Raw genomic sequence first — 26489 nt, 5'->3', positions numbered from 1 at the left:
GTAACATGGACGTTTATGTGAACCCTTGACGTTGAGTTATGGCCACGAGAACATGGAGACGTTCATGGAATTTAGTCCATGAAATTCAACGGTCTATATCTCCAGAACTATGAGGCACATAAAAATTCCGAGACGCATTTTCAAAGATCATTATCTCATAAAGCAACAGTAAAAAGAAACAGAGAAAAAAGGAACACTGAAAAACGGCCAATTCCGCAAAAAAACCTCTGTTTAGGAGGTTCACAGGAACGATCGTAACTTAATCCCCTGAGCAAATATTAACCCAAAACAGATGATCGTATTCTGCTATATGTGATCTTTCTGAAAACATATACATTGCCATAACTGCATGCTTAGTAACTGGCGAGGAAATGAAATCTCAATTAAACTTTTGTTTCCCCTCTCGCTCCCTTAAACAATGATGAAAATGTGTTTCTTCAATTTCATTTTAAAAGAGTGTACACTTGTACAGCTTTTAATATCGGTGAAAAATGAACGGTGAGTATAGCTTTGTAATAATATAAAACACGCGTTGACCTAAAAGTTTGCACACACAAAGTATACTCATAGATAATATCAATGTGTGTCCATTCTTTTGTGATTTGATCAAATTTGTCTAATTGACGACAATTTTGTATAAAATCCTAAAATTACATTTCAAAACCGCTTCTCAGAGATGAATCAGGGGATTTCATTCAAACTTTTTATCTTGATTATGCAATATTGTGTTACAGATAGACGTCCTGTTTTTTTTAACAAAATGGCCAACTGGTGGCCATTTTTTTTCTTTTTATAGTATTCATCCAAGTTTTTCTGTCTGTATATGTGATTATAATCACTTCATTTTGTCAGTCTATGCACTTCATGCCATACTGCTTTGAAAATGACATTTATATAATGGTTTTACGGGGCCTTAATTTGGTAGACATTGATATGTACATCTGATTTGTACTGATAATTGAATTTGACTATTGGTAAATACCAAACAGGGATTGTGCACTGTCAATGCTTTTTAAATAATGACGATTTATGCGAGTTTATTCCTGATAAATAATAATCTGTTATATAAAACAAGGGCAATATTGACTTATAGGTTAAATTTTTTTTATGAAGTTATATTTCTCAGTTGGAAAATCCAGGCTTTAGCATCAGCGCTTGCACCGCTGGACAACGAAAATATGGTAGTATGTATTGGATTTGCCAGGCATGCATTCAGGGTTGGGAGAATGGCATTCAGTTTATGTAAAGCTATGAAACTGTCTGTGCTCCATACTTTGAAGGTAAACTCATGAAGGCAGAGGGGACGAGATTATATGACTTTATTGTTCTAAAGTTAGAAGCCTAATCTTATTTTATTTTTTTTTGAGAAAGTTCGTCATAACTTGCATTACAATGTTCATTGGTTTATTATGTACAACCTTGTAACAACATATTTTTGTGTGTTACAGAAAAATTGCAATTTTCTTGTCACTTTTAAAAACCAACATTTTAAAAATAATTTAGGATAAGATAAGAAGTCGTAACACATTGTAGTTGTGGAACTTATTATTTTTTGATTATTTGTTTTTCACATTATTTCAACAAATACTTGTTATTGACTACCAGTGATAATATTATAATATCATATAAATCATATAACTTTTTACATAAATTTGAGATATGGCATATATATTATCTTTGTCCAGGAACCAATATGGTAAAACCCTTACAGTACTGATAAAATGGCCACCATATTCAGTATAATATAACCGTCCTTTTCTCGAAAAATAGCCTGGTGACCCAAACTTTTTTTTTTATATTAACCTGGAGTACATTTTATTGAAAAATGAAAAAAATATCGGTCGAAATTATCACAACGAGTCTTAAAACTTCATGTTGTAATTTCAAAATTTTCTCCTGTAGAAATATGATGGTGATATACTAAACAATTCACTTTTTTATGAGCAGAGATTTATAAACTCTTTCAGTGTGACCTGTTTAAATAATTGTCAGCCCTCGATTTTAACAACTTAATTAAGTTTGTCTTTTCAACATTAATAACTATAAATTTAATAGTCATGCACCATTTAATATAAATTAATGGGAACAATGTATGAATTTTTACACAGCTATAAATGTCTTATGTTATTAATTTTATTACAGTGAAAGCAAGTAAAATCTTTTTTTTTTTAAGTTGACCATAGACATAATTTCAGTACTAAATGTAATAGTTAATATATTAGGTAGTCATGTTTTGCTGATGTCTGTCTGTCTGTCTGTCTGTCTGTCTGTCTGTCTGTCTGTCTGTCTGTCTGTCTGTCTGTCTGTCTGTCTGTCTGTCTGTCTGTCTGTCTGTCTGTCTGTCTGTCTGTCTGGCTGTCTGTCTGTCTGTCTGTCTGTCTGTCTGTGTGCATGAATGGATGTTTCTGTCAAATAATATAACTAATAAAACCACTGGGTGGATTGGAATGCTGTTTGGTACACCTTATGATGAATTCCAGATCTAGATTTTAATAAAAAAATCTATGTGTATAAATCTTGCAATCTGCATAATAATTATTCAATTTCAATCTATGGTCCATATAGCTTTACAACTATTTGTACAAATGCATCAAAACTTGGTACATGCATAATGTGTGTGTAATTGAGTGTCTAAACACCACTTTGCATATGTTAATTAGATAATTTGCATATAAACATTTAACAACTTTAGTAATATCCTCACAAAAATTTGCTCAGTGGATAAAAGCTTGGTACATGCATAATGTGTGTGTAATTGAGTGTCTAAACACCACTTTGCATATGTTAATTAGATAATTTGCATATAAACATTTAACAACTTTAGTAATATCCTCACAACAATTTGCTCAGTGGATAAAAGCTTGGTACATGCATAATGTGTGTGTAATTGAGTGTCTAAACACCACTTTGCATATGTTAATTAGATAATTTGCATAAACATTTAACAACTTTAGTGATATCCTCACAACAATTTGCTCAGTGGATAAAAACTTTTTTTTTTATATATAGCTCAATGTTGAAATACTGATCTTTCAAAGGGAAATATTTTATTGAGATATCCTTACTTCATTAAAAGAGACCATCATCAAATGTATGTAGCACAAAGTAAAAAATCACATTTGTCAAATCGTATGTTATGTTTTGACATCACTATGACCTTTGTTTGTCCTGTTTTTACATTCGATTTCATGCATAACGTTGAATGTTTCATTTATAACGGAAAAAAGTCCATTGCATGACTGATAATGACTTTGAAATTAAAAAAAAAAATTTACAGCTGAAATATGAGGTACTCTAAAAACATTAACTTTCACTGGTATTAAACATTTCACTGATTATATTAGCTGGGTTTTTAAATTTCACTGTTTTTTTATCTGCAAAACAGTGAGTTCAATTGTAATTTGACATGTTTGCATGATTTTATAACAGATTTCTCGCATAGTGAAATGAAAACCTGTGAAAAATTAATTAATTGATTACAGTAATCAACAGTCAATCTACAGTTTCTTGAATTTCAGGTAAATGTTTGAAAATTTAATACTTTCATATAGTAGACAGGCTGCTTGTTAATTTCAGTAAAAAATGCGTTTTTTTTATTTTTCAAAAATCATAAGGCCACACTGATTTAATTTTATAGATGACATCCTCTGGAGACCCCAAAACTAATGCGAGAGGGCGAAAAAAAAAAAAAATCCTGCCAAAAAAAACAAAACATGCTGCTAAAAACCACAGTACTACGGAGCTGGTATTACGAATTGGACGGCAGAACACAGTGTATCAAAAAAACAACAAGAAGTCTTTATTTGTAGGAGGCACATGTTGATGTACACATCTCGTACTGTATTACTGTCACAGGTATAACCATTTCAGACAAGCTCTAGTACAAGTAGTCATGATGAAGTACCTTCAGTCAGAAACACTGCATGGTACAGCATGAACACCATATCACATACATATCACTACTTTATGACAATAACTAACAAAACATTGCAATGATACAGAAATGTCCTTGCTTGCTCCTCTCTACATACCTGGGGTTAGCTTTAACTGTGTTGTCAGGTGAAATGAAGCCTACATGTTAACCCTGCAAGTATGTCTAGTGTCTCATGTCTAGGGATCTCAACCTTAAGTATCAAAAAAATAAAATAAAATAAAAATGATCTCTTGCAAACGAACTGACTTGTCGCCTGACTGACTTTTAGGCCACCATACACCTCCACTCCTCTCCCATCTCTCTCATCGTTGCAGAAGAAACGCAGGACAGCCAGTCTGAACAATATCTATCGTATAGCTATGTAAACGTCACCCTGGCCGATGTCAATTGTGTACCAATCTACAACAATCCCTCCGTTTTTCCTCTGAACTTTTATGCTCACGTATTTTGATCACGTGGTCGCCATGTTGGAATTCTCGGCAACGCATGTGAAGAAGATCATTTACGACAAAATTGCCACCTTTTGAGGTAGTCCAAAACGAGTTTTACAACAAGCCGGCGCTTTGCGACAATATGAGTCGGCAAGTTCCGAACAGAAAACCGATCTGTGGAGATTCATCGTTGGAAATTTTTTTTTGTTTATTTGTTTTTTGTTTGAGAACAGGCGAAAACTAATCCACGCGTGGATGTCATCCATAAAATTAAGTCGGTGTGGCCTAAGTCATGTTAATTGTGCGACTACTCTGTGGGGTAGGAATTCTCAGAAATCCAGACATTTGTGTATATCATATTTTTTCCAATCTAAAGGATAATTCCTTTATTTTCTGGAATTGACAAGGTCAATATTTTTTCATATAAAAATAAATATTTTCTCACGTATCCTTTTTTTAAAGCAGATCGTGGTTATATCATTATAAAAGAATTTACACATGTCATTTCATCTAAGTAACCATTTCTCAAAAATGATTAATCTTACTGTAACCGCTACCCAATAATCACCATGGCATGATGACAAACCAGTAAGGTAAAACCGCCTTACATTCTTTAAGCTGTGAATCTTTGAATAGAAATCTGTATTTTAATGGCAATAATGGCACTGCAGTTGCAGTACAAGTATGTCAATCTTCAAAACTACTTAAAACTGATTTCATCAAAAATCAAATATTGTATTTTTGCTCACAGTTGAAATCCCACTAATAATTAAAAAGTACATTACTTGAATAACTTGTGTGTAAATTCATGTAAAACGTTGAGTGGTTTGTCTGGGTTCTTAATGTAAAAATGTCTTTTGTAAAGAAGTGGTTTTTAACAACCTTCGTTCATTCATCGCTACTAGCTAGCGATGACACCTGCCTTTTCATCAGACTTTCGAGCCATTCATAATGCATTTATACAATGTTTTAGGTCATTCCATTTTCTCTGTGAAGTATAATGCATTTTCAATATGAGAAATATTGAAAATATTCCAGTATATTAACAAACTGCCACAGCAGCAGCATTAAAAATTTTGTTATTGAAGACATTTATGTTAGATGATTCGCTCATGAAGTAGTACAATTTTTTTTAAAGGTGCATATATCAGTAGGGTAATCCAGTTGGTACATCAACTCACATTCACATCAACATATTCTTCAACTTTTACTTCAATATTTGCACCAACATTATTTGAATCAATGTTTGCATTTGCCTCAACCTTTACATCAACGTTTGTGTCAACATTATTTGCTTCAACATTTACATCAACATTTGCATCAATGTTTGCATCTGCCTTTAAATCAATATTTGCATCAACAATATTTGCATCAACATTTGCATCAATGTTTGCATCTACCTTTAAATCAACATTTACATCAACATTTGCATCAACATTTACATCAACATTTGCATCAATGTTTGCATCTACCTTTAAATCAACATTTACATCAACATTATTTGCATCAACATTTGCATCAATGTTTGCATCTACCTTTAAATCAACATTTACATCAACATTTGCATCAACATTTACATCAACATTTGCATCAATGTTTGCATCTACCTTTAAATCAACATTTGCATCAACATTTAAATCAACATTTAAATCAACCTTTAAATCAACTTTTGCATCAACATTTGCATCAACATTTACATCAGCATTTGCATCAATGTTTGCATCAACATTTACATCAACATTTGCATCAATGTTTGCATCTACCTTTAAATCAACTTTTGCATCAACATTTACATCAACATTTGCATCTGCGTCATTATTTGCATCAACATTTACATCAACATTTGCATTTGCATCAACATTTGCATCAACATTTACATCAATATTTGCATCAATGTTTGCATCTGCAATTGCATCAAACTTTAAATCAACTTTTGCATCAACATTATTTGCATCAAGTTACATCAACATTTACGTCAACATTTGCATCAACATTTACATCTGCATCAATATATAATCAATATATATATCTCTGACATATGCCCTGACTGTTATATTCAAACTTTATATAAATAACATTTACGTCAACATTTACATCAACATTTACATCTGCATCAATATATAATCAATATATATATCTCTGACATATGCCCTGACTGTTATATTCAAACTTTATATAAACATCATACGTCATGCACATTTATTCATTTGATGATACAATTAAAGATGGTGGCCATTTTAATTTTAAGAATTCATCAAAAAAAAACATTTCTGTCATTCTGAATGTAGGTCATGCATATTCGTTCAACCTTGTACAGTGTACATTATGGGACCTTAATGCACATAATTTTGTTCTTTAGTTTGGATTCAAAATAGCCGATAGTATAGTATTTTATTTTAATAAATGCCATTACGGAGATATGTCTCTAATATGCCATGACTGTTTGAACTTTATATATTTTTTAAACTTGATATTAAACTCACAGGGAAGATGTAATGCAATTACGTGTTCATTTACTATTTAGGAATAAAAGCTCAGCCAACCATTATACTATATAATAAGCCTTTTCAGAAGCCATTTATACCTCCCTACCTACCCCATCATTAAACTTTTTTAACATTTTATATATTTTGTCTTGAGGGAATTCACCGTTCTTTAATGGATTGTTGCTACCATTGATGTGTCACATCATGTTTTGTTAAATGCAGATCATCAGTTTTTTTTTTCGTAAATGACAAAAGTACTTGGTAAATACCTGAGCATATTCTTTGTAGGGTTCAGTGCTGAGTGTGAGCGCTATGAGTTAAATTCTGCTGTAGCTGTATAGAAATTGATACCTAGGTTTGAACTCTGGTAATGTCAGCAGTTATTTATGTTGTATAGCTGCCTTATACTGAAAAGATAGACTTCAATGTTGTCTGTTATTTTCAGTTTTTGTCTGAAAAAGCATTTTAAAAATTCACAATGGGATCTTGTCTGCCAGTATTTGATAAAACATGAGCATGGCCAATTTCAAGAAGGTGTTAGTACTGGGTGCAATAAATGAGACTCCACTGCTTTTAAATGCATCAGTAATCTTTATCTTAGACAATAACCGAGGAGTGGCAATTCCATGTTACAGTCAAATATGGCTGACTGGCAGCCATTTGTGTTGTAAAACTCCACTGCTTTTAAAATGCATCAGCAATCTTTTTCTTAGACATGACCATGTAGCAGCAATTTCATGTTACAGTCAATAAGATTTACTAATGCAAGTTATATAAATTATTCACTCAAATATGGCTGACTGGCAGCCATATGTATTGTAAAACTCCACTGCTTTTTGACCAAGGAGAGCCAATTTAATGTTACAGTCAAAACAAATTTACTAAATGCAAACCTGATCTCACAAGTATCAAGGTTGCTGAAGATCATGACAGATTTATGCTCACTCCCACCATCATTATCAACACAAGTAAAAATGCAGCAATAAATTAATGATACATTGTACAATGTTATTTTTCAGCTTCAATACATGTCATTAATAGATATTAAACAACAAATTGTCAATTTGTTCAGATCAACTAAATTTTGAACAGTTTTCTTGTGAAGGTTAAAAAAAGATATGTCATTGCCAGTTTGTCATTTACCAAATACCATCAAATCATTCAAATTTAATTTTAGACAAAATTACAAAAAGGTGATTACATTTAGTCATATCTCTTGTATAATACCTTCATTATAACACTGGATGCAGGGATATTACAGTAATACTGATTAATGACGTCACATGACCATATATGACTCCCTGATACATTGGTCATAAAACTTGTCTGATGCCTTTAATATTGGTTGCATTGTCAACAAGAATTCAAAAATATCACTTTTCACCAAAAAGGACAAAAATAATCATCGAAATTAAATAATTAAAGATATCACCACGAAATTAACAAATCTGAAAGAGGTCCACATGTAGTACCAATATGTAATATAAAAGCAGTCAGACATGCGGTTTTCAACAAGAAGTCGAAAATATCACTTTTTACCAAAAATGACAAAAATATTCACCAAAATTAGAGAATCAAAGATATCATTGAAAAATGAACAAATCTAAGAGAGGTCCACATGTAGTACCTATATTTGTAATATCACAGCAATTGGACTTGCGTTTTTTAACAAGAAGTCAAAAATATCACTTTTTACTAAAAATGACAAAAATATTCACCAAAATTAGAGAATTGAAGATATCATCATGAAATGAACAAATCTCAGAGAGGTCTACCTAAGGTACATATACACCAAGTATCAAAGCATTCAGCCTTGTAGTTTTCAAGAAGTAGTCGAAAAAGTAAAACATTGACACGGTCGGCGGACGACGACGAACAATCACTCAGTATCGCAGTAGTAATACTAATGCTGATTGTCAATGGCGACAATGTTGTGGATGTAGATTGACCCTAATTAACATAATTTATGCAATGACACTCGGCTATCGAAGCAATCACTGTAACATTAAATACAACGACAATAACTCAATATTCGTGATAGCACTGGAGAAATCTGTGGAATGTAATTTGGCTAATTTATGCAGATTAAGTAATTAGTATGCACGCAATTCAACAATAATTCAACTAATCAGGTCTGGGCATTGTCCAAGAGCATCTATCTATCAAGTTTTATTGAACTGTGATGATTTGTTCTTGGAATGTCAGCAGAAAAACCTAAAATTGATAAATGATTATGCAAATTAGGTAATTAATATGCACATATCTCAACTCCAAGCCTAATCAGGGCTGTGCTTTGTCCCAGGGTATCCATTTACCAAGTTTTCATTTAAATCAGACAAATGGTATTCAAGATAATGGTGGAACAGACATACATTGTACACACATACATATAAATGTACACACAGACACGCTGATTCCAAAACTCCCATTGTGTGTTACACACATAGGAGTCAAAAACCATGAAGTCATACAAGTATGACTTTTGAATGCCATAATTTTTCCTGCCAAAATCTTGATGAAAATTGTTAAAAAATATTGAAACAATTATGCAGATTTATTTTGATAAAGGAAACAAAAGTACAAATTGGCAGGTGTGTACTGTGAAATAATTTATTTAGTTGAATTAATTTTCACTGAAAGGACTTTTTGGATGTTTTAATTGCTGTATTTTATTTTCACTGAATCATCTCTTCAGCAAAAATTAATTCCGAGTGCAAATAAAGTATTTTACAGTATCTCATCGCTGAGTTTATATAAGCTATCAAGTTACTAGTATTTGTTTCCAAGTGAGGGAACAAAGTTCTAAGTTGACTTGAATGTATGAAACGTGTTAGGGTAAATTTAGTAATTACATGTGACATTAAGGCACGTACATGACAATTAAACATGGCGTCAATGCAACCATTTTGACACGAGTCAATTCAATATACATGTATTGTTATCCATAAATTGATACCGATAATCTTCAAAATAAAGATGTCATGTTAAAATCGATTAGATTTCTGTAATTAGTGTTTACTAAGTAGTGCAGGAAATTGATGTTTGTCATAATTTATACGGTCAGACAATCTGTAATTTATCTATTGACCATTTAATAATCACAATTTGATTGATCTACCGTATTAATATATTGATTGGTATATCCATATTTTCTGAAATTTGTTCCCGGACCCCAGTCAAATTTTGTCTACGAAATTTCATGATTTTCAATACCTTGAAAAATTCATGAAACATTTTTTTCATGAAGTTAAGTGGTTTGCAGACCATTTCTGATGCACGATTCTATCTCAAAATTGCCACCTCACTGAGCTTGGTCACATGTTTTTTTCATTTTTTTTTATAGTATGGAGCCAATAACTCAAGAAGAAGCGCTGGCAGTACTTGGATTCAAGCCACCATTTGGTGAAATCCGATTTGGTCCATTTACTGGTAATTCCACATTAATGAGGTAGGGAAAGCTGTGATTCAAATGAATATAATAAATAATTTCTATACACTTGTCATATAAATTAAAAATGTCTAAACTTTACATGTGTATAAACTATTAAAGTCTGCAGCTGTGTATTTTATGAGATTAGTTCTGAATTCTAGCAGTATCTACCATAGTCCAGAAACAGTACTTAAATTTTCCAGTTCAGCTTGTTCATGGTTTAACTCATTGGCTACTGGTGCCTTGTTTCCCCATTTGTTTTGGCTTCCAGAGAGGCTTTCAGCAGGTGGCTTTAAAAGTCAGTTATAATAACCTCTCATCCTAAGAATACCTGTATATAAGCTAGTGACACTGGTAATGTGAATAAGTATGTGTAGTTCTATTCGAAACAGGAACAAACTTTCTTAAAACTATTCAAACACCAAAATATCAACTTAAGGTAACATTAACAAAATTAAGCTATGTACCTAATTCAATATTTCCATCAAAATATTGTTTCCATTTGATCAAATATATATCATAAATCATCAAAGAAATTATAAATATAGAAAAATCCATAATAAAATAATGTAAACCATTTTTCAAAGATGTCACAGTGACTCGCTCCCGAATGATATTACAGTTACATTATTTCATGGTTTTCCCCCCGGACTCGTACTATTGTGTAAATTTGTCAAAATAAACTTGTATCGGTAAATTAATTTTGTTGTATTGTGCGGAAATTTATATTCTCTGATCTCTGGATGGCTATATATTGAATTATCCTTGCAAGAAAAGGTTATTAGAACGAATACAGAGACAAAAATGATTTCCATGCAACCTGGTTTAAAATAGGATCCTAGTTTCGGCTTTAATTTTTTCATTATTTCTAAATATGCATTTTATTTATTTTTTTTCTGGCCTTTTTTTTAAAGGTTTGGTAATCAAGAAAGCCAATGTGAGGGTATTTGAAACAATACAAAATAAGATATACATAAAAATAAACAAGAAATAAAAAATAAAAAAAAAATATCATACAAATGAAACAAAATATAAGTAATATGTAAAAAGAAAAAAACAGAAGACAGTAGAGGCGTGTTACTTGAGGGCATATCCTATTTTTAGATATATATTTTGCAGTTTGTTAAAAATAAAAACAGATGGCTTATAATGGTTTTCTGTTATTACTCTGTCAGCCAATTTATTAGATAAAGAGAAATTATTTATTTGTATATTATTAAGCTCGTATGATTTATGACTGTGTTCCATTTATTGTCCACTTTTCATAAAGAAACTTCTTCTTGAACTTCCACTTTTCAGATTAATTTTTAGCTTATTCTCAGAATTTCTGAACAGACTTTAATACATACATGTAGGTATCTTAGGGTAGTGCACAGATATGATTAGTTTTATGGCCATGGCTAAGCATATTAAGTAGCTAATTTGCATATTAATTATCTTAGTGAATTTTTTTTCAGATTTGTTATATAGGTATCTTGGCTTAATGGCACAATAAGTAGCTAATTTGCATCTTAATTGACTTATTTCTGTACATGTAGGAAAAATTTCAAAAAAAATTCTGAGCCGAGTTTGATTAAATTTGGTATATAGGTACAGTGTACCTTGAGGTCATGTTCAGATATGATTAGTTTTGTGGTCATATCTATGCATATTAAGTAGCTAATTTGCATATTAGTCTTGCTTATTTCGCACTGTGTAAACAGAATTTTGATCAAATTTAGTATATAGATAACTTAAGGGATAATTAGCAGATTACCTGACTTTTACAAAGTTTGATTTTTCTGATATTTTGTTTTAAGATTACTGCTTATATTCTGTATTCACACAGAAGCAGATGTTAAATTTGATTTAGACTGAAATGCTATTCTCAATACCTTCTGAATGTGGGAGATCAATTTCTGTTCAATGAAATGAATGCAAATTTTACAAAGTAACGCCAATTTATTGTATCGCTATGTAGATACTAATAATTAAGCTATAAGTCTATTGCTTTTTCAGATGGTTTAAACAACTCAATGATTTCTACAATGTTCGTGGGAGAACCTATTACCTGTACAAACCACATGGCAAAGGCAGAACAATGGGAAGGACATCAGAAGAAGCTTTACGACTACTGAAGTCTGGACTGAAAGATCCCTCCATTACTTACATTTACCATTGCCAAAACCATTACTTTTGTCCAATTGGATTTGAAGATGTGCCTTCAAAAGCCGTACATGCATACAGGTGAGTGCCAATTGGATTTGATGATGTGCCATCAAAATCTATGCATTCATACAGGTGAGTGCCAATTGGATTTGAAGATGTGCCATCAAAATCTATGCATTCATACAGGTGAGTGCCAATTGGATTTGATGATGTGCCATCAAAATATATGCATTCATACAGGTGAGTGCCAATTGGATTTGATGATGTGCCATCGAAATCTATGCATTCATACAGGTGAGTGCCAATTGGATTTAAAGATGTGCCATCGTATTGGATTTGATGATGTGCCATCAAAATTTATGCATTCATACAGGTGAGTACCAATTGGATTTAAAGATGTGCCATCGTATTGGATTTGATGATGTGCCATCAAAATCTATGCATTCATACAGGTGAGTGCCAATTGGATTTAAAGATGTGCCATCGTATTGGATTTGATGATGTGCCATCAAAATTTATGCATTCATACAGGTGAGTGCCAATTGGATTTAAAGATGTGCCATCGTATTGGATTTGATGATGTGCCATCAAAATTTATGCATTCATACAGGTGAGTGCCAATTGGATTTAAAGATGTGCCATCGTATTGGATTTGATGATGTGCCATCAAAATCTATGCATTCATACAGGTGAGTGCCAATTGGATTTAAAGATGTGCCATCGTATTGGATTTGATGATGTGCCATCAAAATCTATGCATTCATACAGGTGAGTGCCAATTGGATTTAAAGATGTGCCATCAAATTGGATTTGATGATGTGCCATCAAAATCTATGCATTCATACAGGTGAGTACCAATTGGATCCGAAGATGTGCCATCAAATTGGATTTGAAGATGTGCCATCAAATTGGATTTGATAATGTGCCATCAAATTGGATTTGATGATGTGCCATCAAAATCTATGCATTCATACAGGTGAGTACCAATTGGATCCGAAGATGTGCCATCAAATTGGATTTGATGATGTGCTATCAAATTGGATTTGAAGATATGCCATCAAATTGAATTTGAAGATGTGCCATCAAATTGGATTTGAAGATATGCCATCAAATTGAATTTGATGATGTGCCATCAAATTGGATTTGATGATGTGCCATCAAAATCTATGCATTCATACAGGTGAGTACCAATTGGATTCGAAGATGTGCCATCAAATTGGATTTAATGATGTGCAATCAAAATCTATGCATTCATACAGGTGAGTACCAATTGGATTCGAAGATGTGCCATCAAATTGGATTTGAAGATGTGCCATCAAATTGGATTTGATGATGTGCCATCAAAATCTATGAATTCATACAGGTGAGTGCCAATTGGATTTGAAGATGTGCCATCAAATTGGATTTGAAGATGTGCCATCAAATTGGATTTGAAGATGTGCCATCAAATTGGATTTGATGATGTGCCATCAAATTGGATTTGAAGATATGCCATCAAATTGGATTTGAAGATGTGCCATCAAATTGGATTTGATGATATGCCATCAAATTGGATTTGATGATGTGCCATCAAAATCTATGCATTCATACAGGTGAGTACCAATTGGATTCGAAGATGTGCCATCAAATTGGATTTAATGATGTGCAATCAAAATCTATGCATTCATACAGGTGAGTACCAATTGGATTCGAAGATGTGCCCTCAAATTGGATTTGATGATGTGCCATCAAAATCAATGCATTCATACAGGTGAGTGCCAATTGCATTTGAAGATGTGCCATCAAATTGTATTTGAAGATGTGCCATCAAATTGGATTTGAAGATGTGCCATCAAATTGGATTTGATGATGTGCCATCAAAATCTATGAATTCATACAGGTGAGTGCCAATTGGATTTGAAGATGTGCCATCAAATTGGATTTGAAGATGTGCCATCAAATTGGATTTGAAGATGTGCCATCAAATTGGATTTGATGATGTGCCATCAAATTGGTTTTGATGATGTGCCATCAAATTGGATTTGAAGATATGCCATCAAATTGGATATGAAGATGTGCCATCAAATTGGATTTGATGATATGCCATCAAATTGGATTGGAAGATGTGCCACCAAATTGGATTTGATGATGTGCCATCAAATTGGATTTGATGATATGCCATCAAATTGGATTTGATGATATGCCATCAAATTGGATTTGAAGATATGCCATCAAATTGGATTTGATGATGTGCCATCAAATTGGATTTGATGATATGCCATCAAATTGGATTTGAAGATATGCCATCAAATTGGATTTGAAGATGTGCCATCAAATTGGATTTGAAGATGTGCCATTAAATTGGATTTGAAGATATGCCATCAAATTGGATTTGAAGATGTGCCACCAAATTGGATTTGAAGATGTGCCACCAAATTGGATTTGAAGATATGCCATCAAATTGGATTTGATGATGTGCTATCGAAATCTATGCATATACGGGTGAGTACCAATTGGATTTGAAGATGTGCCACCAAATTGGATTTGAAGATATGCCATCAAATTGGATTTGATGATGTGCTATCGAAATCTATGCATATACGGGTGAGTACCAATTGGATTTGAAGATGTGCCACCAAATTGGATTTGATGATATGCCATCAAATTGGATTTGAAGATATGCCATCAAATTGGATTTGAAGATGTGCCATCAAATTGGATTTGAAGATGTGCCATCAAATTAGATTTGATGATGTGCCATCAAAATCCATGAACTCATACAGGTGAGTACAAATTGGATTTGAAGATGTGCCATCAAATTGGATTTGATTATATGCCATCAAATTGGATTTTATGATGTGCCATCAAAATCTATGCATTCATACAGGTGAGTGCCAATTGGATTTGAAGATGTGCCATCAAATTGGATTTGAAGATGTGCCATCAAATTGGATTTGAAGATGTGCCGTCAAATTGGATTTGATGATATGCCATCAAATTGGATTTGAATATATGCCATCAAATTAGATTTGATGATGTGCCATCAAATTGGATTTGATGATGTGCTATCGAAATCTATGCATTCATACAGGTGAGTACCAATTGGATTTGAAGATATGCCATCAAATTGGATTTGAAGATATGCCATCAAATTGGATTTGATGATATGCCATCAAATTGGATTTGAAGATATGCCATCAAATTAGATTTGATGATGTGCTATCGAAATCCATGAATTCATACAGGTGAGTGCCAATTGGATTTGAAGATGTGCCATCAAATTGGATTTAATGATATGCCATCAAATTGGATTTGAAGATATGCCATCAAATTAGATTTGATGATATGCCATCAAATTGGATTTGAAGATATGCCATCAAATTAGATTTGATGATGTGCCATCAAAATCCATGAATTCATACAGGTGAGTACCAATTGAATTTGAAGATGTGCCATCAAATTGGATTTAATGATATGCCATCAAATTGGATTTGAAGATGTGCCATCAAATTGGATTTGATGATATGCCATCAAATTGGATTTGAAGATATGCATCAAATTGGTTTTGATGATATGCCATCAAATTGGATTTGATGATATGCCATCAAATTGGATTTGAAGATGTGCCATCAAATTGGATTTGATGATGTGCTATCGAAATCTATGCATTCATACAGGTGAGTACCAATTGGATTTGATGATATGCCATCAAATTAGATTTGATGATGTGCAATCAAAATCTATGCATTCATACAGGTGAGTACCAATTGGATTTGATGATATGCCATCAAATTGGATTTGATGATATGCCATCAAGTTAGATTTGATGATGTGCAATCAAAATCTATGCATTCATACAGGTGAGTATCAATTAGATTTGAAGATGTGCCATCAAATTGGATTTGATGGTGTGCCATCAAATTGGATTTGATGATATGCCATCAAATTAGATTTGATGATGTGCCATCAAAATCCATGAATTCATACAGGTGAGTACCAATTGAATTTGAAGATGTGCCATCAAATTGGATTTAATGATATGCCATCAAATTGGATTTGAAGATGTGCCATCAAATTGGATTTGATGATATGCCATCAAATTGGATTTGAAGATATGCATCAAATTGGTTTTGATGATATGCCATCAAATTGGATTTGATGATATGCCATCAAATTGGATTTGAAGATGTGCCATCAAATTGGATTTGATGATGTGCTATCGAAATCTATGCATTCATACAGGTGAGTACCAATTGGATTTGATGATATGCCATCAAATTAGATTTGATGATGTGCAATCAAAATCTATGCATTCATACAGGTGAGTACCAATTGGATTTGATGATATGCCATCAAATTGGATTTGATGATATGCCATCAAGTTAGATTTGATGATGTGCAATCAAAATCTATGCATTCATACAGGTGAGTATCAATTAGATTTGAAGATGTGCCATCAAATTGGATTTGATGATGTGCCATCAAATTGGATTTGATGATATGCCATCAAATTAGATTTGATGATGTGCCATCAAAATCCATGAACTCATACAGGTGAGTACAAATTGGATTTGAAGATGTGCCATCAAATTGGATTTGATGATATGCCATCAAATTGGATTTTATGATGTGCCATCAAAATCTATGCATTCATACAGGTGAGTGCCAATTGGATTTGAAGATGTGCCATCAAATTGGATTTGAAGATGTGCCATCAAATTGGATTTGAAGATGTGCCATCAAATTGGATTTGATGATATGCCATCAAATTGGATTTGAATATATGCCATCAAATTAGATTTGATGATGTGCCATCAAATTGGATTTGATGATGTGCTATCGAAATCTATGCATTCATACAGGTGAGTACCAATTGGATTTGAAGATGTGCCATCAAATTGAATTTGATGATATGCCATCAAATTGGATTTGAAGATATGCCATCAAATTAGATTTGATGATGTGCCATCAAAATCCATGAATTCATACAGGTGAGTACCAGTTGCATTTGAAGATGTGCCATCTAATTGGATTTGAAGATATGCCATCAAATTGGATTTGATGATGTGCCATCAAATTGGATTTGAAGATATGCCATCAAATTAGATTTGATGATGTGCTATCGAAATCTGTGCATTCATACAGGTGAGTACCAATTGGATTTGAAGATGTGCCATTAAATTGGATTTGAAGATATGCCATCAAATTGGATTTGATGATGTGCCATCAAATTGGATTTGAAGATATGCCATCAAATTGGATTTGAAGATATGCCATCAAATTAGATTTGATAATGTGCTATCGAAATCTATGCATTCATACAGGTGAGTACCAATTGGATTTGAAGATGTGCCATCAAATTGGATTTGAAGATATGCCATTAAATTGGATTTGATGATGTGCCATCAAATTGGATTTGAAGATATGCCATCAAATTGGATTTAATGATATGCCATCAAATTGGATTTGAAGATATGCCATCAAATTAGATTTGATGATGTGCTATCAAAATCCATGAATTCATACAGGTGAGTGCCAATTGGATTTGAAGATGTGCCATCAAATTGGATTTAATGATATGCCATCAAATTGGATTTGAAGATATGCCATCAAATTAGATTTGATGATATGCCATCAAATTGGATTTGAAGATATGCCATCAAATTAGATTTGATGATGTGCCATCAAAATCCATGAATTCATACAGGTGAGTACCAATTGAATTTGAAGATGTGCCATCAAATTGGATTTAATGATATGCCATCAAATTGGATTTGAAGATGTGCCATCAAATTGGATTTGATGATATGCCATCAAATTGGATTTGAAGATATGCATCAAATTGGATTTGATGATATGCCATCAAATTGGATTTGATGATATGTCATCAAATTGGATTTGAAGATGTGCCATCAAATTGGATTTGATGATGTGCTATTGAAATCTATGCATTCATACAGGTGAGTACCAATTGGATTTGATGATATGCCATCAAATTAGATTTGATGAAGTGCAATCAAAATCTATGCATTCATACAGGTGAGTACCAATTGGATTTGATGATATGCCATCAAATTGGATTTGATGATATGCCATCAAGTTAGATTTGATGATGTGCAATCAAAATCTATGCATTCATACAGGTGAGTACCAATTAGATTTGAAGATGTGCCATCAAATTGGATTTGATGATGTGCCATCAAATTGGATTTGATGATATGCCATCAAATTAGATTTGATGATGTGCCTTCGAAAACTATGCATTCATACAGGCGAGTGCAAATTGTTAGTCTGTGTTTCTAACACGGTTAGAAAATGAAACAAATTGTGAAGTTATAATTATTTTCCTTAATTATTTTTTTTTCAGAGGTGATTTAGAAGACGATGAAGGGGAGACCTGGATACTGATTGGTGATACCAGTAGAAGACATCCAGGAATACAGTGTGTGAAGTAAGATAAATTACAATATGTCAGTGAACTTTGTGATCATCTTGCTAAATGTACTCACTGTCTTGCAGACTTCAAACATGTCTATACATTCAGGAATTGAATTTGTTATCCCATTAGACAAATTAATTTGTAATGTAAATAACTGACATAGTAAGGCCACAAATAAAGGATTTGTATCTCTCGTCACCGTGTGTCAGTTTGAAACCTGAGGCTCATATTTTCTACCAGTAAAGTGAGTCACATATGGTTGAATGTGGAAATGAGTAGATGTGCTTCTGACTGTAATATGCAAGCTGTTTTTATTTTTGGCCATATTACTATACAATGTATCTCTGTCACCCATGTATCATTTTCATTGATATTTAGCATGTCATAAATGGATACATGTACATGTCAATTCAATTTGCAATTTGATCAAATATGGCCAACTGGCGGCCATATTGTTTCTTTAAAATGTGATAACTTGGAGATGCTTTCACTTTTGATCTATGTTTTTCTTTGCTGTCTTAAACCGGAGGGGTCGTCACACAACACGTGTTCGAATTTGATGTGAATAAATAATCTGTTGTATACGCCACTTGGGACTCAAGTTTCAAGGACACGCTCGCGACAACCCCTCCGCTTTAATATGACAAACACAAAGAAACCTTTCAAAAATTTAACAATGACTTGTTCATATTTGGTATGATTACACCTTGGCACGAGTAGATGTGCTTTCGGCAATAATGACCACACCCTCCCAAAAATATGCAAATTAGATCAATGCAGTTATTTGCTCTTATCCCAGCAACCATTTGCCCAATTTAGTTCATATTTGGTAGGATTACACCTTGACACAAGTAGATGTGCTTCTGACAGTAATGACCACGCCCTTCAAAAATATGCAAATTAGATCAATGCAGTTATTTGCTCTTATCCCAGCAACCATTTGCCCAATTTAGTTCATATGTGGTAGGATTACACCTTGACACAAGTAGATGTGCTTCTGACAGTAATGACCACGCCCTTCAAAAATATGCAAATTATATCAATGCAGTTATTTGCTGCTACAAATGTATCTCTACGACCACCATGTCGATTTTATTCATATTTGGTATGATTACACCTTGGCATGAGTGGATGTGTTTTTGGCGATAATGACCCACCCTCCCAAAAATTTGTAAATAAAACCAATGCAGTTATTTGCTCTTATCCCAGCAACCATTGGGCCAATTTAGTTCATATGTGGTAGGATTACACCTCGACACGAGCAGATGTGCTTCTGACAGTAATGACCACACCCTCCCAAAAATATTCAAATTATATCAATGCAGTTATTTGCTGCTACAAATGTATCTCTACGACCACCATGTCGATTTTATTCATATTTGGTATAATTACACCTTGGCATGAGTAGATGTGCTTTTGGCAATAATGACCCACCCTCTCAAAAATATGTAGATTAAAACAATGCAGTTATTTACTATATCCATACAAATGTTCTCTACGACCACCATGTCGATTTTATTCATATTTGGTATAATTACACCTTGGCATGAGTAGATGTGCTTTTGGCAATAATGACCCACCCTCTCAAAAATATGTAGATTAAAACAATGCAGTTATTTACTATATCCATACAAATGTTCATGAAAATGTCTGTTTTGATGCCAAATATGAAAAAATTCGCCCCTAAAGTGGCTGCGATAGGAGCAAATTCATGGGTCAGTGGAAGTTTTTCGTTGTCAGTACAAAACTAGATTATTGGAAATCACTTTATGATGAGTTGTACCCACATAGAGTACATATTCATTCACCTGTTTGCAGATGTTCCTTGTTCTACTTTGTAATCAAATAACGGGGACTGTGACATTCATGTCTTGTTTATTAAATGTTAAATGTTGTGGTACTGAATAATCTTTAAAACAAATTAACTTTTAAAAAGTCAACATTGCACTACAAAGAAAATATAACACTTATAATTAGTAGACTGGACTGAGATCAAAACTACGTTGATATATTTGATATGAGCAGTGTACAATTGTGTATCCCTGTATTGTTCTATAATAATGTTAAAATCGTCTTTGCCAGCCAAGGTTAATTTATTTGGCAGTTACCTCACCAATTATACCTTGGCAGACTTTCCACTATAAACGCGTATTCACTGTAGACAAAATCAAACGCAGCATCGCATGCTCTGGTCCATTTCCATGTTAATTGGAACACAAAGTCACATGCTGCAATGCATTTGCATGAGAAATCAAACGCAAAATCATATGTTATTAGCAGTTCAAGCTATGACGTAATATAAGATGACAATTTCTGTTGGTTTAAGGTAGAGATGCAGTTTACCTGACAGGTATTTTAATTAGTTAATTAGGCAACCAAGATGACCTCCCTTGTCCACAAAACTATATATTTTCGGAAAGCTTATTGTATGAATTTTAAAATTTTGTAAGTATTTTTTTTTTATGGACACTGTAGTTTGAAATATGAACAAAAATGTGTTTTTTAGTCAAAAGTGATAAAAAAAAAATTAGCTTCTAAACCAGGCTTCTGTTTCCTGTCAAAATTGGTTTACGGGTACATCTGTTTACTATGAAGAAAGTGCCGTCTTGAAAACTGTCTACCAGTTGTCAATTTTGCAGGGCAGCAGCTCAAATTTCACTAATTCAAGTTTATGCATAAATTAACACTCAGGCTAGTTGACTGTACGATTGTTGTAACACTGTTCAACCAAAAACAATGCCCGACAGCGTTTTGAAGATAGACACATTGTCAATCATTTGTGAAAATTTCAAAAGTAAAGGTCAAAGCGTCTAGGAGCTATTTTTTTTTAAAGTTCTGGAATGTGCAAAAAAAAGAAGCTGAGATAATTGCTAATTTGCATATTTTATAGTTAAGTAAAAATATATGCTGATTTACATCGCTATTGGGTTTGAAATTGATGCAAGTTGTTGTTACAGGAATGCTGATTGATTCATATGATTGATGGAACCGTGAAAATCGGGCGATTGTTTAAAATTTTTTGTCCAAAACTTATTTGATGTAATTTTTAGATTCACAATTATTAATGGAGGGGAACTTATATTGAAAGAATATGTGTTGTTCTCATTGTCATTGTTGTTTTCATAGGAATATACATTGTTTAATAATTAATAAACCTTTCTTTCTCCAACTTAGATGGCAGGATATTGTCAAAGACCTGAATCTTCAAAATCCAGAATATTTGAATATACGTAAAGTACACCTTGGCGTTCAGAAACGCAAGACCAAGAAAATTGGTGGTAATTTACATTGTATCATGGCATTTCAGAAGAGCAGCTGGCAAGGAATCCGGTCGCTGAAACCGCTCAAATCTGTAACCAAACCACCACCGGCTGGACAATTACAAAACGTCTCACTGCAGAGGGATGAGACTGCGGATGAGGTGACGGTTGCCGATACTCATGATTACCAATGGACTGAGGATATTTACCCTAGCATAGCTGACAGTGATAGCACTGATGAATCACTTACCAGCGATGACTAATTCGGTAGTTGACGTTATTATTGTCCATATGGTACGTGCCACAAGCAGTGCTTAAATAATTACTCCCCTTTCTCATCAGTGTGAAAAAGAAAGAGGTTTCAAATTTTTTATTCTGTTTCTATGATTTGTCCGAAATTATTGACAATTGCTTTTAATACTGTCTGCTTGGTGCTACTACTCGAGAATACTGTAATATTTTCATTGGCTGAAATTCACGCAATTTGATAATGTGAGAGGATTCATGAGGACTAGATTTAGTGGAAGTCACTGAATGAAATGTTTTCAATAAAATTAAGGGAATTGTATATTGTACTTTGGCAGAGATGTTTGATAGTTTAACTCATAAACCAGTACAATGGCAATACCTTCATGCCAACTAAAGTTTGTTTTAAAAAAAATATCGCTAAAAATGGTAATATTTCTGTTGATTATTGAGAATGATCCGTGGATAATTAGCATATGATTTATAAGCGTAATATCATAAAATTTTGGTTTCTCTGTCTTTGGATATTCTGAGTTGGTCATGTGATACAAAAAGAACATCTCTTATTTCTTAATAGAGACGGTTGATACTTGTGACATCACTCACTTTGATGTTGCTTGTATCAATCAGTTCTGTGATCAAGAGATATCATGTGATAACCCTCATTTGTACACAATTGCCCAACCAAGGTTGTACCATTTGCTTTTTGTACATTCACACTATTGTATGTTACTTTACATTTTTTTACTCAAGTACCACAAACATGTGGTATATAATGCTTAGAATGGGTTAATTCAGATCACAAACATGTGGTATATAATGCCTAGGCTGGGTTAATTTAGATCACAAACATGTGGTATATAATGCCTAGGCTGGGTTAATTTAGATCACAAACATGTGGTATATAATGCCTGGGCTGGGTTAATTTAGACCACAAACATGTGGTATATAATGCCTAGGCTGGGTTAATTTAGACCACAAACATGTGGTATATAATGCCTAGGCTGGGTTAATTTAGATCACAAACATGTGGTATATAATGCCTAGGCTGGGTTAATTTAGATCACAAATATGTGGTATATAATGCCTAGGCTGGGTTAATTTAGACCACAAACATGTGGTATATAATGCCTAGGCTGGGTTAATTTAGATCACAAACATGTGGTATATAATGCCTAGGCTGGGTTAATTTAGATCACAAACATGTGGTATATAATGCCTAGGCTGGGTTAATTTAGATCACAAACATGTGGTATATAATGCCTGGGCTGGGTTAATTTAGATCACAAACATGTGGTATATAATGCCTAGGCTGGTTTAATTTAGATCACAAACATGTGGTATATAATGCCTAGGCTGGGTTAATTTAAATCACAAACATGTGGTATATAATGCCTAGGCTGGGTTAATTCAGTGTCTTTGCCACTACCATGATATCAGGTTTGGTTTTAAGAAAAGTGTTTTCAACTTCTAAGAATATCAAACAGTGTCTCACCACTACCATGATGTCAAGTTCAGTTCTCTGAAAAAAAAAGTGTCTTTAACTCTTAAAAAATAGATGATTTGTGATTAAACTTAATTATGTATGTTGCATTGAAGAGGTAACTTTGTGATTTTTTGGGGAGGGTTGTATATTTTTTTTATTTAATATTACCATTCATCACATTATTATGCTTATTGTTATTAACTTTATTGTTTTAATTAAGAGCGAAAGTCTGTGATTGACTTTATATTTCTCAAGCTACAAGATAATCAATTATGGTGTTTTGTTTTTTTTGTTTTTTGCCATGCCGATGTAAAATAAGTGTAATGCATCTACAGCAATGTCTTCATGGCTGTGAAGACTAGATTTATATGGTTATATTGTGTAGGGGTTTCCACTTGAGCAAAATGTGTGCCCTCTGACTGTCAATTAAATGAATATTTCTCAGCTCATCAGACCAGACCAGACCAAATGTTTAAATTAAGACGCTAGAGAATTGTATCACATCTTTTATTCAGTTTAAGCTGAGTGTCGACTCATTAATCATTTCGTCTGCTGGACAGTGATTTTTTGATCTGTTGTATGTGATAGCTTTAAAACTAAATGGTGTAAACTGCCTGGGGAGAAATCACATGTATTATGAAGACCTTTGTAAAAATAAGTCATTTTTAATTTTAATGAATTCTTTTGAGACTTAATTCCCTTACTGATTACATGTTAGTTGGATTTAGCCTGAGGGTTTAATATAGTCATGCTTTGGATACAATTCAAGCTATACTTGCATTTGTGTTATTCCCTTATATTTTTCTTTGTTCACCCGGAGAAAATAACAAGTGATGTAAGAGCTGTATCACTGTAATTCTTGATATGAATCAGTGATATAGACACTGCATTCAACTGAATTATATATGTTGTGGTTTCTGTTTGACAGGGAATAATTTGTGCATGTGAACTCTGTGTGGCAAGATGGGAGAACAAATGTGCAAATTATTTTTTTATTTCTCTTCACTTATTTCCAGAATGTTTGATGTTTTACTGGTGATTTTGCTGAAGATCACATGTGTGTAGGATTTTCTTTTTAAAATTTTTCTGTTGGTTTTGTTCTTGCATTGTCCATGTGATTTGTTTTGCCTACACAGACCCCCCCCCCCCCAATGATTTTAATAAATAACCCATGAAGAGACAAGATGAACATTTATTTATAATTAATAAATGGCCATGATGTCTGACTTAAGGTACGGATGATATTGATTGAGAGATAGACAATGTCACAAAAGCGACCAGATAAAAGATTATTCCACAAACTTTGCGAGCAATTCATAGCATTTATATTTCTATAGCTGCCAAAACCATGTGACATTGCATTGTTAGTTAACGTTGTTTGCGTCAAAATATTTGAATTCATTCCAGAATTACTATTTCTTCTTAACTCAAGTTTGTGACAAAAAGCAAATAGCTTACCTCAAGTTTGTGACAAAAAGCAAATAGCTTACCTCAAGTATGTGACAAAAAGCAAATAGGTTTCCTTGATTATTTGACAGAAAGCAAGTAGATTTCCTCAAGTATGTGAAAAAAAGCAAATAGGTAACCACAAGTATGTCACGAAAAGCAACCAGGTTTCCTCAAGTATGTCACAAAAAGCAAATAGGTTACCTCAAGTATGTGACAAAAAACAAATAGGTTTCCTTGATTGTTTGACAGAAAGCAAGTCGATTTCCTCAAGTATGTGAAAAAAAGCAAATAGGTAACCACAAGTATGTCACGAAAAGCAACCAGGTTTCCTCAAGTATGTCACAAAAAGCAAATAAGTAACCACAAGTATGTTACAAAAAGCAAGTAGATTTCCTCAAGTGTGTCACAAAAAGCAAATAAGTAACCACAAGTATGTTACAAAAAGGAAATAGGTTTCCTCAAGTACCGTATGTCACAAAAAGCAAATAGGTTTCCTCAAGTATGTCACAAAAAACAAATAGGTTTACTCAAGTATGTGACAAAAATCAAGTAGTTTTTTTAAGTATGTGGCAAAAAGTAATATGTTATCAAATAGCAATGATGAAGAATTACAAAAGCAATGCAAAATTTGTAAACATCACTTGAGTTGGCTGTTAATATACTGCACTTCACAATTTCAGATATATTTCAGACCCCCCTCTCTTTAAATTGGTGCATCCCTTATAACCTTTTTTATTCAATAATTTTGATTTTCTCTGTTTTTCACCCCCTCCAAATATTGTTGATATAATATATCATGTGCATCAGTTCTAAGAACACAGAATAAATTAGCTGGTACTTTTTAACAAGTGTATAATATATATTTGTAACTAATAAACAGAACCTATCATCAATACGTAAAGATTAATTTGATAAAATTAAAAATCAAATGAAATTTTTTACTAAGGTGGACCATATGTTGGGTATCGTGCCCTCTACATGTATATTAAATTCCACCTGTGATGGTGCTGTTTTCTTTGGACTGGACCATTGTGAGTGAGCATGTGTACTGCTTTATTTCAGTGTGCTGATTTATAAATTTCAACTTGGAAGCTCAAATGTGTATTGTTATTTAAATTACTGTGAATGATTTGCCAATTGAATGATATTTGTGAAGACAAAATTCTGCTAAAAGTTGCTGTGATCTGTGTTTTTAGATCCC

General features: G+C 33.1%; 1 protein-coding gene across 1 annotated transcript in view; it reads left to right on the top strand.

Annotated features, from left to right (window-relative positions):
- Positions 1–22370, top strand: part of LOC102809942 (basic immunoglobulin-like variable motif-containing protein) — a 55094-nt gene extending 32724 nt beyond the window's left edge. The window contains exons 6-9 of the mRNA XM_085496751.1: positions 10195–10299; positions 12280–12507; positions 18776–18859; positions 22022–22370. Of these exons, the coding sequence (XP_085352877.1) occupies positions 10195–10299; positions 12280–12507; positions 18776–18859; positions 22022–22370 (766 nt within the window). The remainder of the gene's footprint in view (positions 1–10194; positions 10300–12279; positions 12508–18775; positions 18860–22021) is intronic.
- Positions 22371–26489: the final 4119 nt, after the last annotated feature.

Source organism: Saccoglossus kowalevskii, chromosome 1 (assembly GCF_978046115.1).
Source record: "Saccoglossus kowalevskii chromosome 1, keSacKowa6.1, whole genome shotgun sequence".
Classification (NCBI taxonomy): Eukaryota; Metazoa; Hemichordata; class Enteropneusta; family Harrimaniidae; genus Saccoglossus; species Saccoglossus kowalevskii.
This window is presented reverse-complemented; position numbering and strand designations above follow the sequence as displayed.